This window comes from Chiroxiphia lanceolata, chromosome 6 (assembly GCF_009829145.1).
Source record: "Chiroxiphia lanceolata isolate bChiLan1 chromosome 6, bChiLan1.pri, whole genome shotgun sequence".
Classification (NCBI taxonomy): domain Eukaryota; kingdom Metazoa; phylum Chordata; class Aves; order Passeriformes; family Pipridae; genus Chiroxiphia; species Chiroxiphia lanceolata.
Window position 1 is genome coordinate 62626807 of NC_045642.1, and position 13030 is coordinate 62639836.

General features: G+C 41.4%; 2 protein-coding genes across 2 annotated transcripts in view; both read left to right on the forward strand.

Annotated features, from left to right (window-relative positions):
* The window catches only part of LOC116788859 (maestro heat-like repeat-containing protein family member 6), a 946858-nt gene that overhangs the window by 42287 nt on the left and 891541 nt on the right, over positions 1-13030 (forward strand). The window lies entirely within an intron of this gene.
* Positions 1-13030, forward strand: part of DDHD1 (DDHD domain containing 1) — a 67655-nt gene that overhangs the window by 18291 nt on the left and 36334 nt on the right. Inside the window, exons 3-4 of the mRNA XM_032692052.1 lie at positions 9862-9990; positions 11831-11978. Of these exons, the coding sequence (XP_032547943.1) occupies positions 9862-9990; positions 11831-11978 (277 nt within the window). The remainder of the gene's footprint in view (positions 1-9861; positions 9991-11830; positions 11979-13030) is intronic.

Sequence of the window (13030 nt, forward strand, 5' to 3'; positions counted from 1 at the left end):
AATTACAGCTGACAGTGTGTGAAAAGTGGTTTTGTCATTATAATATGCCTCTCAATACATCTTGGATCCACTGGCATCCACGATTCCCATTTGCAGAGGCACTGAGAGAAGCTTTGTAACTTGCATTATTATTGCTGGTGGAGTAAACATAAGTAGTTGGAGAAGTGCTGAATTCAGTTTATAAATTCCTTAAGTGCTACAATTTGTTGTATTTGTGTCCTGTATGAAACAGATTTTGGTCCCATCAAGGTTTACAGGGAACTGTTATCTATGATTAGTGAAAATCAGAATAAATCTGTAAATATCATTGGGAAGCAAAGTGACTGTTCTCAATGATATGATAAAGCACTGAAGGGGGTGAAAAACTAACCATGTCCTCTAATTGCTGAACAAAGTTAATACAAGCTGCTGTAACAGTCTGTTAGTGCTTAGAATTTCAAAATAAACCCAAACTAAGTCAAATCCAGTGATTTTATTTATTAATTCTGCTCCTGGATTGCAGCATGTTAACAAGGAAATAACTAAGCTTCATCCAGGGCTTTTGTTAGGATGATGTTTGATGATAAGATGAATAAATGCCCCATTATTAAACTCTTAATCCAAGCAAACCTTCCTCTGAAAAAGAGTCTCCAACCTGTGGCCTATAAATAACGTAATGCCCGTGCTGCATTCATGTGGTTTTTTTGGGACCACGACAAGCTTTAAATGCTGAAGGTGACAGAAAGTATGTGACTGTGTCCTGTATGACAGTGAGTGACTTCTCAAGCTCTGTTTTCCATGGGGCACCCTGGAGATCACTGCTCCGGGGGGACATCCCGCTGTTTGTTGAGCAAACTGTAGTGGAATTTTGATTTTCATCCTTACAAAGTATTTCATTCCATGCCTTGCAAAATGAGCTCAGTTTAGGGTGCCTGATGTTGCTGGCTGCTCTTGGTGTCTGATCCCCTTCAGTACATCAGCTGTATTGTTATGGCACAACACAGAAACGGGGCACCTTATTATCAAAGAAAGGTCAAGGAAGGGGGGATTGTCTCCCTCTTGTGCTGTTGTGAGACCCCCCACTGGAGTTCTGTGTCCAGCTCTGGGGCCCCCCAACATCAGAGGGATGTGGAGCTGCTCGAGCAAGTCCAGAGGAGGCCACAAAGATGCTCCAAGAGCTGGAGTCCCTCTGCTCTGGAGACAGGTTGGGAGAGCTGGGGGTGTTCACCTGGAGAAGAGAAGGCTCCAAGGAGACCTGAGAGCCCCTTCCAGGGTCTAAAGGGGCTCCAGGAAAGCTGGAGAGGGACTTGAGACAAGGGCCTGGAGGGACAGGACAAGGGGAATGGCTTCCCACTGCCAGGGCAGGGTTAGATGGGATATTGGGAAGGAATTGTTGGCTGTGAGGGTGGTGAGGCCCTGGCACAGGTTGCCCAGAGAAGCTGTGACTGCCCCTGGATCCCTGGAAATGTCCAAGGCCAGGTAGGACAGGACTTGGAGCAACCTGGGCTGGTGGAAGGTGCAGGGGGTTGGAATGAGATCTTTAAGGTCCCCTGAAATATCCAATACAGCTACAGGAAGAAACCACACTTTAAGATAAGGAATTAGGGGTTGGACTGCATTTTAGCTGCTTTGCAGTGAAGCTGAACCTCTGCACCTGCCTTTGAGTTCATGCAAATCACACCTTTGCACAACTGCAAATCTGCAGGTTCAGGAAGGCACCTTCTGGCTTGTCATTACAAAAAGTAATTTTGCATAATTTTTATGAGCAAAACGAGAGTCATCACATTGTCATTTTATGGTTGGATCAGGGAGCAGAGGTTGGGTTCAGCACTCAAATCTATGCTAAAAACAGTCAATTCTAATGACACCTTAAACCCCTAAATGAGATTCTGCAGTGCTGTAATGTATATATGAGCTTCCAGGTCTGATTGGTTGTTCTGCTGCTCTCTTAACAGAGATATTGTAGACAATATTGGGGGACTTTGGACCCTCACAGATCAATTTGTCAAGTACTTGTTTTTGTTGTTCATCCAGACAACACTAGGCTTTTTTGTATATTGGCTTTGTTTGTCCTTCTTAAGAACAATTCATTCTTCAGACTTTACATGTATAAATTAATACCAACACAAGATGTAAGGCAACGTTTTAAACTGAATTCTTAGGCTCAAAATTTTAAATATTTGACGTGCACATCGGACCTTAAAATGTGGAAATATCCGAGGTGTTTATTTGATCCCACTGTGGATGGGTTATATCCCTGTGCAGAAAGCCTGACCTTTCTTTTACTGCATATGCCAAGTGATTACACTTCAGTATATCACCACTGGAAAATAATTCTATTAATACTTCTGATAAAAACCTAGTTGCAATACTTGTTCTGTGAAGCAGTGTTTAATCTGAAATAATTTTGAAGGGGGGAAAAAAATGTAGCATAATACCTATTTAGCAGTGAATAAGTCTAAAATTTACGTATCTAAAATAATATTTAGAAAGTACCTTTTCTGCATATTTAAACAGACAGCGAGTTCAGGACCTGTCTGAAGGAGTCCACCAAAGGAGCAGCTTTTCTAGATATTTCAGTCATATCAAAGCTTTGTCAGCTAAAACAAGACCAAGTTGAGTACCTATCAATCATCTTTTTCAGATATATTCATTTAATGAGGATGAAATGAAGCTGAAAGCTTCATTTATATGACAGTAAGATAGGAATAGATGTAGTTCATTGTTTTTGCACAGAGAGATGCTCAAAATTCAGCTGGAAATCACCCGTGCAACATGATTCAAACTTGAAATTGGATCCAACTTTAAAGCTGATCCTGCTCTGCATAGAGGATTGGAACAGATGAACCCCAGCAATCCCTCTGGCAGAAATCATTCTGTGATCAATTCATTGTATGATTCCATGATAGCTGATAAGAAATATAGGGGAAAAATCCTGTGAGAATCAGAATTAATGTTTTAATGCATTGCTTTTGAGACAGCATAAGCCTATTGTTTTTTTTTCCTAGGGAATTTCAACGTGTGGTTAATGCCACAAAACCCATAAAAGTTGCATTTGGAACAGCTGATTTTTTTTTTTTTTCTTAAATTTCAAATAGCATTTTCTCTCTTCATAAACAGTTTGTATGGGTTTTTGTCACAGCTAAGTTAACCTTTAGATGGGAAAGTCGAATTCATAGAAGCAGAGAGTTGTGCAGACCAGGAGAGATCTCTGAAGATGGTCTAGTCCAACCTCCCTGCTGAGAGCAGCTTGCCCAGGATGTTTCCCTTGGGATTTTCAGTATCTCCAACAACAGAGACTCCACAGCCTCTCTGGGCAGTCTGTTTGGTGTTTTACCACCCTCACCACGAAAAACAATTTTATTTCTACTTTTTCATGAATTTCCTTCAGTATATTCTTCTTGAGTGTTGCATTCCCACAGCCAGTAAAATATTGCACGGACTAAATTATTCCATGGAATCTCAAGTAGCTCTGAGCCTAATTTTCCTCTCCTCTAGAGAACTGATGGGCAACAGTAAAAACACTTTATTGACATCTGCTGACAGAGCTGTTTGCTGAGTCCTGGACCAGGATAACTGATAAAAGCATGGAATATCACTCACTTGTACTGGCTTTGAGTTACTGGATCAGAGTATTGCGTGCTCCTGGGGCCTTGCAGAACAGGGTAAAAATAGGATATTTTGTCTAATCTAACTTTCAGTGATCCTCTTACACTTTTTTTGGGAAAAAAATAGAACTGTGCTTAAAACTGAGTTGTTTAGTGTACATTTATAAGGGTTTGCTGTGTTCTATCCAGTACCAAGTAGGGGGAGTATGTTTTTGTCCCAGCTGTCTCTTACTTAATGCCTTTAGCTTTGTTGTGATGTCATGACTGGTTATGAACACTGAAGAAACTGAATTTGGCTAAATTCTTCAGCAATTAAATTTGGGACCTGACACTTCTGCTACAAAATCTGCTTTTTAAGTATATACTTTTTTTTTTTTTTTCAGAAAATGTGCCAATTTTTTATTTATTCTTTTTTTCTAAAAATGGTGATACTAATGAAAAAAAAATGACACCCCGTTTAAAAATTTTACTTTGAAGCTCAGTGTTTTTACTTTTAGTTCTCTACTACCTCCCTCCCTTCTCCCTCCCTTCTTTGTTCAAATGGAGAGGATATAAGGAGAAATCAGATGCTGCATGTCTTAAGCGAAAGCATTCCCAAGGTACAGTAATTGTAGATTTCTTTTATTTTTTTTTGTAGTACTCCTGGCTTAGGAAGCTTTAAATTCTAGTCTGCTTATATCAGTTAAATGTGTTAGATTAACATGCTTCAGTTTTTTTGAGCTGCATTTGTGCCATTTCCTTCCAGATGGAAGGAAAGAGCATCTTAAATCTTAGAAGAAAAGTAGAAGTGCTGTGGATCTTAGAGAGAAGTAGATGCTCCCAGTGTCATGCAGAAATGGTGATTATAATTGTTTGTTGACTGATGAAAACTCTTAAACATTTGTTTCTCACACTCTTTATATGTGGTTTGGCTTTTTCAGTAAAATAAAAGCAACTTTTTTAGAATTGCAGCAGGCCTGGTATGGGGTAATTTATGTCAGAGAAGGAACAGAGGGTTTATACCAGACAATGTTTTGCTTGCTGCTTTCTTTTGGCTAGTAATCTATAATTTTATGTTGTAAATTATTTTTACTGCAGCTTTTGTGTGAGTACTGGAATGAAATGAGATACAGGCAAAGGGTATAAAAAGGGAAGCTGTATAAAATCCATGGTAAAGGCTGCTGTGTTGCAGAAAACATCCCTGGCCTTAGCAGCAGCTGATGTTGTGCAAATTTAATTCAGAAAGTGGGAATAAATCTTACAGGAGCCATTTAATGATTGCAGAAGGCTCAGAAGTTCTTGTCACTGGGCTTTCTCTGCCACCAGTGAAAACCAGTAGTGATTAAACTTTCACTGACTACAGTGACTGTGGAAAATCTCCTGGAAAGACTTCTGAAACCCTCAGTTTAAAATGTAAATGCACATGGTAAGTTCAGAGTTATTCTTGTTGTGCCATATATTCTTGTAGCTCCTGGGGATGTTGTAAAGTCTGAGAATTTTTTTTGACATGCATAAATGTTTGCCTTTTGACTTCCTTTAAGTATTTTTTTTTTCCATCATTGGTCCAAATGAAAATGCTTGAAATCAAAATGTTTCCTAGTAAACTTTTTCCTGCTTCTTCTCACACATGGAACTCAAGTCTGTTAAAGGTGAATAAGCATAGCTACTGTCTGGATAAGTAAAAAAGGACTTTTATGGTTGTAATTTTTTTTTTTAATTATTTTGTGTGTTTTTTTCTTCAAATCATGTTCAGTTGTGGTAATGAGTGTGCTTGAATTAGAAGTTGAAAGGAGGTGCCTGTGTAACCAATAGTGACACTGAGGAATTGAGAGCTGGTGAATGAATATAAAAATGACAACAAGTGTGAAACAGCCCTTTTTAATTCAGAGCAATAGCCTTTTTAGTGACTTTCTTTTTAATAAATAAGAAAAGGTTTTTAAATCTACCTCAGGTTTATCTTCCAGACCTTCAGTGTTAAAAAGGAACAGCAGCCAAATTATGCTCTCAGCTACTTGTACAATGTGCCAGGCTTTTGTGTAGCACCTGCTGCTTGCAAGACAGATTAATTTAAAAATCCTTGGAAAAAAAGAAGGCAGGAAAGGTTTTCAGGCAGTCTGTATCCTTCCTCTGGTCTTCAGCCTGACTGGAATGACAGTGCCTTTGTCACTGGAGGCAGTATCAGCTCTGAGCCCTTCAAAGATGCTTTTCGTTGGATTGATTTTGACTTGAGCATAGTCAAAGTGTGGGAGAAAAGAATCACCCTATGCTTGAGTCTTGGCAGATGGATGAAAGCATCAAGTCCAAAAACTCAGGTACTTACCTTAAAAGATATTTAATTTTGAACATTTGGGACAGAGATGCCACATTCAAATGCCTGTCTGTCCACACGTGGTGCTGGAGGTGTCCAGCCCCTCAAGCTCTGGAGCTGGGAGGATGTTTGCACGTGCAGGGTGCACACTCCCAGCTTCTACATGGGTTTTGTGAGCAGAAGAAATAGTACAGGATTTCTTCTGCTCAATTTTTCTCCAGTTATTTTGACCCAAGATGAATTTCTGTGGCCTAATGGAAATCAACTTCTTCAAGGCTTTAGGAATATGGATTCTGGATTTTAAGTTTTACTGCTTTGTTTTTCATGTTCAAACTTTTTTGAGGAATTTTTTTTCTCCCTCTGTGTTCATCAGTCCTGCTGAAAACTGGAGGTTTGTGTGATAGTAACCATTGATTTCTTCTGCTGAAAGAAATCCTTTCTTGATCCCTCTCACTTCCCCTGTGCTTCTCTCCTTGTTTTTCCATGGCTTTGGTGCTGTGTTCCACCTCCAATGGTGTTGGACCTTCCAGGGACTCACACTGTAGGTGTCTTTCTTGGTTGATATTCCTAAAAAATGTTTCATTTCTAGTTTCTGGCTACAGAGGAACCCAAAATTTGGTCTCATTTCTGTGGACTTGGCCTTCAATCCCAAACTAGAATCATAGGATGGTTTGGGTTGCAATGGACCTTAAGGATCATCTAATTCCAGCCCCCTGCCATGGGCAGGGACACCTTCCATTATCCCAGGTTGCTCCAAGCCCCATCCAACCTGGCCTGAAACACTTCCAGGGATGGGGCAGCCACAGCTGCTCTGGGCAACCTGTGCCAGGGCCTCCCCACCCTCACAGCCAAGAATTCCTACATTACATTTAATCTAAATCTCTCCTCCTTCAGTTTAAAACCCTTCCCCCTTGTCCTGTCACTATCTCCCTGTGTAAAAAGTCGCTCCCCCTCTTTCTATAAGCCCCCCTCAAGTACTTGAAGGCTGCTGTAAGATCTCCCTGGAGCCTTTTCTCCAGAAACATGTGCAAAGTACCTGGAGTTTTTCTGCACCTGGGGAAGATGCATCTACGGAGATGTCCATGTGAATGCTGTCGCTGTCAGAGAAGTGTCATGTGGAAGCAAAGCTGTGAGAAACCTGCTCCAGAGGGAGATTCCTGTCCCAATGGCTTTATGGGAGACCTTTCATCTTCTCTGTCTGACATTCAGAGAATGTCACATCTCAGTGAAGCTTGGCAACATCCCAGCTAGGTGCTGTGGAAACAATCCCCAAATGTAGAATGTGTACTCCTGAGGGACCCAGCAGGCAGAGGAACAAACAGGAAGAGCATTCCCCTGTGCCATTCCCACTGCCTATTCGGAATTCTGCAGCTTGGCTTCCTCAGACGTGCCTTGGTGACTTCCTGACATGCTGTGACATCTCCTAGCGTGAAAAGCTCCCTGGGTTGTCAGTTTGAGCAACTCTGCAGCACGCAGGAGGTTTATAGGAAAGAGAATGTTATCTCCTCGTCCTCAGGAAAACATTTCCCTTCCTCAGGTTCAGTTTCCCTTCGGGATCAGTTTCAAGCCAGCAATGGCAGCCCTTGTTATCCCACACCTGTGGGATAGCACAGTTTGCATATTTATTTTATTTTAGGACGTTTGTTTTCAGACTTACGGCAGATCGTCTCCAGTGACAGGTTTTCGTGTTCCCTGTCTCACTTTTAACACACCCTGGGGCTGTCAGCAGCAGAAGTTCCTTTTGGTTGAATTCTCAAGTATCTTAATAATCTCTTCACTGTCACATAATCACTGAATAGACTCACACAGAATGGTTTGGGTTGGAAGGAACCATACAGTTCATCTCGTTCCAGCCTCCTGCCATGGGCAGGGACACCTTCCACTAGACCGGGTTGCTCCAAGCTCCATCCAACCTGGCCTTGGACACTTCCAGGGATCCAGGGTAGCTACAGCTTCTCTGGGCAACCTGTGCCAGGGCCTCACCACCCTCACAGCCAGGAATTCCTTCCCAATATCCCAAGTAACCCTGCCCTCTGGTAGTGGGAAGCCATTCCCCCTTGTCCTGTCCCTCCAGGCCCTTGTCCAAAATCCCTCTTCAGCTCTCTTGGAGCCCCTTAAGTTACTGGAAAGGGCTCTAAGGTCTCCTTGGAGCCTTCTCTTTTCCAGGCTGAACACCCTCAGCTCTCTGCTGGTCACACTTGTGATGCAGCCCAGGACACACTGGGCTGCAAACACATTCCTGGGTCTTGTTGATCATCTCATCTGCCAACACCCTCAAGTCCTTTTCTTCAGGGGTCCTCTCAATCCATTCCTTGCCCAGCCTTTTTTTTGTGTTTGGGATTGCCCTGACCCAGGTGCAGGAGCTTTCACTTGGCTCTGTTGAACTCCATTTGCAGCTCATCAGTTCTTCCATGTCTTGTAGTTGATTTTGATACTCCTTCAATATGCATGTTTAGGAAGAACACCATGTTCTTCCCAAGTGAGAGTAATTAATACAGGGTACAGAAAAGCTACTTCTTCCTGTATATATATTTTTTTTTTCCTGTAGAGGCTGGACTTGATCCCAGGAGGAGTTTGAGGATCACTCCTCCCTGAATTGCTGTTCTTCCATGTTCATGGAGTTCTCACTAGATTGCTGCTTGCTCTGGCCACCTTAAGCTGCCATCTCTGCTCTTCACAGCCAGGCTTGTTTCCCTTCCTGTCTTGCTCTGTCAGTGTAAAACAACGATATAATTACAGTTATTTTTAGTGAATCAGATGTTTACCAGGGCTAATCCTCTCCTAATCCCCTTGTTTCTTACAGATTTCATTTAGTTTTTCATCAGTCTGTGTCAAGTCTGTCTGCCTGCCTTGGCAAAGAAACAAAAATTATCACAGGAGAAAGGTCACAACATCTAGCTCCACGTGGCTGGTTTATGCTGTGGCAGAGTTAGAAAATTCATTTGGGTGATTCAAGTAGGAGACAGGTTAGAGCTCTACTTGCTATGGAAAAAACAAACCCCAAATAGCCCCTCTGGGTGTTTTCCATGACTTTGGACTTTTTAGCAAGACCAATGACAGTTAAATAACATTTTTTGGGGGGGCACAGGGCTGTTGCTGTTGTCAGCACACCCCATATTAGATGAGACCTAAGCAGCAGATTTCCAAACTCTGGTGAAATCCGAATTCCTTGTGATATATCTCGGGCACTGCTCTGCCCCTGCAAGCTCCAAGCCTTGAATGATTTTGATTTGCATTAAAACATTCCTGTTGTGCTTAATCCCGACAATCAGGCAGCGTGTCATGAGGTTTGTCCCAGAGCTCAGTCAGTTCCAAATCTGGAAAACACAGTAACTGCACAGAAAAAAAAAAAAAAAAAAAAAAAGAGGAAAAAAAAAAGAAAAAAGCACACTGGAGCTCTTAGTGGCTTTTGAAAGAGCTAAATTCTGTTCTGTGCCAGAAATTGCTCATTCAGAGCCTCACTGGGCTGCGTTTCCAGCTCCTGGAATGTTTCTGAACAGAAGAAATGCAGGAGGTTTCTAGTAATGGGGCCTTGAAAGCTTCTGTTAGTGCAGAGCAATCAAACCACAGGATTTCACAGGAGAGAGGACTGAAATTCCATTATTTTTTTTTTTTTAAATGATGAAAGTACCTGGAGCAGCCACCTGGTCCTCACACACACCTGCAATATTTCAGGATCCATTCCCCTGCCCCCTGTCCCTGTTTTTTAAGGGAGTATTTTGGGAATCTGCCATCCCAAAATGAGGGTGGGAGGAAACTGATGTTAAGTGTCCTCACAGGTGCTCTCCAAACTGCTGCATGTCCTGGTCAGATTAATCCTAAATGTAAAAATTTCTCAAGGTAAGAAATAATAAGAATTCAGGTATAATGGAGCTCTGTGTTTTAACCTGTGTGTAAATTACTCTTCTCTCTTCTCTCTCTGTTTAAAGAGGATTTTTCTTTTGTCCTTTACCCATATAAATGAAATATTGTTCCTTTTTGCTGCAGCTATTCATAGTCTAAAGTTGAGTCGGAACCACGTGGACTGGCACAGTGTGGATGAAGTGTATCTGTACAGTGATGCAACCACATCCAAAATTGCAAGGACTGTTACACAAAAGTTGGGGTTTTCCAAAGGTAACACTTCTCAGAGTTTGTCAAGAATATTGTAAATACCAGTGTTTTAAGTTTTTTTTTTTTTACTTTAACACTAGAGGAAAGTTTGAAGTTTTAGTATGTGAGTAGCCTGCTTTGACCATTGCATTTTTTTATTTTATGTGAATATTCAGAGTCCTTAGGTTGTGTACATTATTGTAACTAGGTGTGAATTTTTAATTTTATATATAGTATATATTTATTTTATTATATTTTATTTTTAATACATATTTTATTTCAGATGCAGCATTTAGCATTACATAACAAATACATGAAAATATTACAGTGGCAGAGCAGCAGCTACTGTAAAATGAGAATTCTTACTGTAGTAATATAATATTACAGTTCCCTTTGCAACCTGAACTTAACCACTGTGTACTTGCATATTGTGATGCATTTCTTAAATCCATGATCATACCTTCCCTCTCCCAATCTCCTGCCCTTTTTTTCCATTCCTTAAACAGGCGTGTGAACTGAGAGAAGGGGTGAAGCATTTAGAAAAAATTAGAAAAATCGACATTTAGAAAAAATTATTTACAGTAGGAATAATTTCCAGTAGGAATTCAGGCTCATTTAAGCTCAGAACTCCCAGTCATAAAGCCAGCAAGGCTGAGATGGTTGGAAGAGAAGATGGTCCCTGTCAAGGAAAAGGCAGGTTATTGCCAACCTAGAAAATTGGAACTTTTTTCCCCTCTGTCACGTACTGTGCAGGACAGGTGCCAAAACAATAACATAAACATCTGTTTTGTTCCTTGGCCTCTGAAGAGGCAAGACCAGGTAATAGGTCTGGCTTTAATCTCCATGCCTCTGTCTTGTAATTAATGCCCTCTTAACCCCCCCAGGGCTCTTGGGTGGATACTTAATTAATGTTTGCCAAAAAAATAGTATAATTCAGTGCTTCAGTTCCAGAAGAAACGAAGTAATTTATCCAGAACACGATTTGGAAAGTGTATAATAAATAATAAATCTGTTGTAAACAGTTTGGGGCAGAAATATTAAATAGAAAACTAAACCTGTCTTAGGTGAAAAAAGTCCTTAGTGGTTTTTTGGTGTTTTTCTCTTCTTTAGGAACAAAATCAGCTGTTTGTTTCAGTTTTTGAGGCCAGCACTGGTGCCAGGCTCTGGGTCCCCTCCATGGGTCTGTCACTAGAGGGGGATGGAGACACACAGTGCCAGTGGGTTTATCAATCCATCAGCACAGCAGGGAGAAAATACCCATATTTACCTGGGGTAATTGATTTTTGGTTTGGCCACTGAGCTGGAGAACGAGTGTGCAGATTTTGAGGTTGGATCAGCTTGAAATAAAACAGGTTTTCCCCATCAAAATGAAAAATCGTGAAGGTTTTCAACCAGCTCTTTTAATGGGGGCATGTGGAGTGGTGACACTTAATTACTTACATGGGCAGATAATTTCCATGATTCTTCCATCCGTGGGAGTAAGGTGGAGATAAAAGGATGTTCAATGATTGAGACACCCAGAAGAAGAGTTTTGTGCTGTAAAAGTGGGTGGACAGTTACACAACTGTTTTCTAATTGTTTTTCGAAACATTTCTCAAATTAGTTCTCTGTACAGTGGAAATGACCTTGTAATTCATTGACTGATCCAATTAACATCACCCAGTTGCTGAAATCTTTCAAGAGTTTAAAAGTGGACGTATTTAAAAATACGTGATAGCCCTTTAATCTTACAGTTCTGTGTTAGAGAATCTTATTTTCAAAGTGCTTTAACGTGTTGGACTGAGAAAAGCCAAGCTTCTGTCAACAGGTGAGACCTTTGTACTTCACAGAATGTAACTGATGTGGGATGATGTTCTTTCTGCAGCTTCGAGTAGTGGGACAAGGCTACATAGAGGTTATGTAGAAGAAGCCACATTAGAAGACAAGCCACCACAGACTAGTCACATTGTGTTTGTTGTGCATGGTATTGGGCAGAAAATGGACCAAGGAAGGATCATCAAAAACACAGCAATGTGAGTGCTTTGTGATGTTTGAAGTAGCCTGAATATAAATGACAGCAGAGCCTTTGGTTTAAGCCAAACCTTTCCCTGTTTCCTTCTCCTCCTCTTTCCCCTGAATCGTTAATCTTTATATCGTGGGTGCACTGTTTTCTGTGTTCATTGGGTGGTATGGACTCAGGGAGGGCAGCTGGGAGCAAGAAGAGCAAAGATTTAGTCTGGTTTTATGGCCAATACCTTGTGACTTTTAGGGAACTGGCCCGTGAGAGGACATGGTCTCAAGTTGCACCAGGAGAGGTTCACGTTGGATATCAGGAAGAATTTCTTTATGGAAAGCCTTGTCAGGCACTGGCATGGGCTGCCCAGGGAGGTGGTGGAGTCCCCATCCCTGGAAGTGTTCAGGAAAAGACTGGACGTGGCACTCAGTGCTCTGGGCTGGGTGACATGGTGGAGACGGGGCGCAGGGTGGACTTGATGATCTTGGAGATGTTTTCCCACATAAACAACTTTCAGTGACTCTGCTGAGCAGGGAGAGGTTTTCATTTAGTCAGAATCAAAGGGAATGTTATTTCTATGTCATACCTGGGTGAATTAAGTAGATATCAACTAGGAAGAAAGTAACTGAGCAGAAAAATTTTGCTTCAGTAGTAAAGGAAAGTTAATCTCTGAGTGGAATCTCTTGTTGTTCCAGCTGGTTGTCAGAATAGTGAGCAAGCAAAGTGCATACTGGTAAGAGAGGGGAAACAGGGAACTACCAGGGGTGTTGTCATTCCTAACAGGACAGAAGCCCTTCACGCAGTTGGAAGGTGTTTCTGTGAGACTGTTCATGGAGTTCTGTGCCAGTTGAAAAGTAAAACATGATTGAAATCTTACCATATCTTTTCAGTTAATGTCTTTTGTGAAAAGTGGTTTGAAAATTGACTTTTGATTTGACATCTAACTCAGCTAACTCAGAAAGCCACTTAGGGTGCTGGTGAATGGGAAGAGTAATCCCTGAGATAAGGGGAATTATGTTTCCCGGAGAAGCTGTGGCTACCCCATCCCTGGAAGTGTTCACAGCCAGGTTG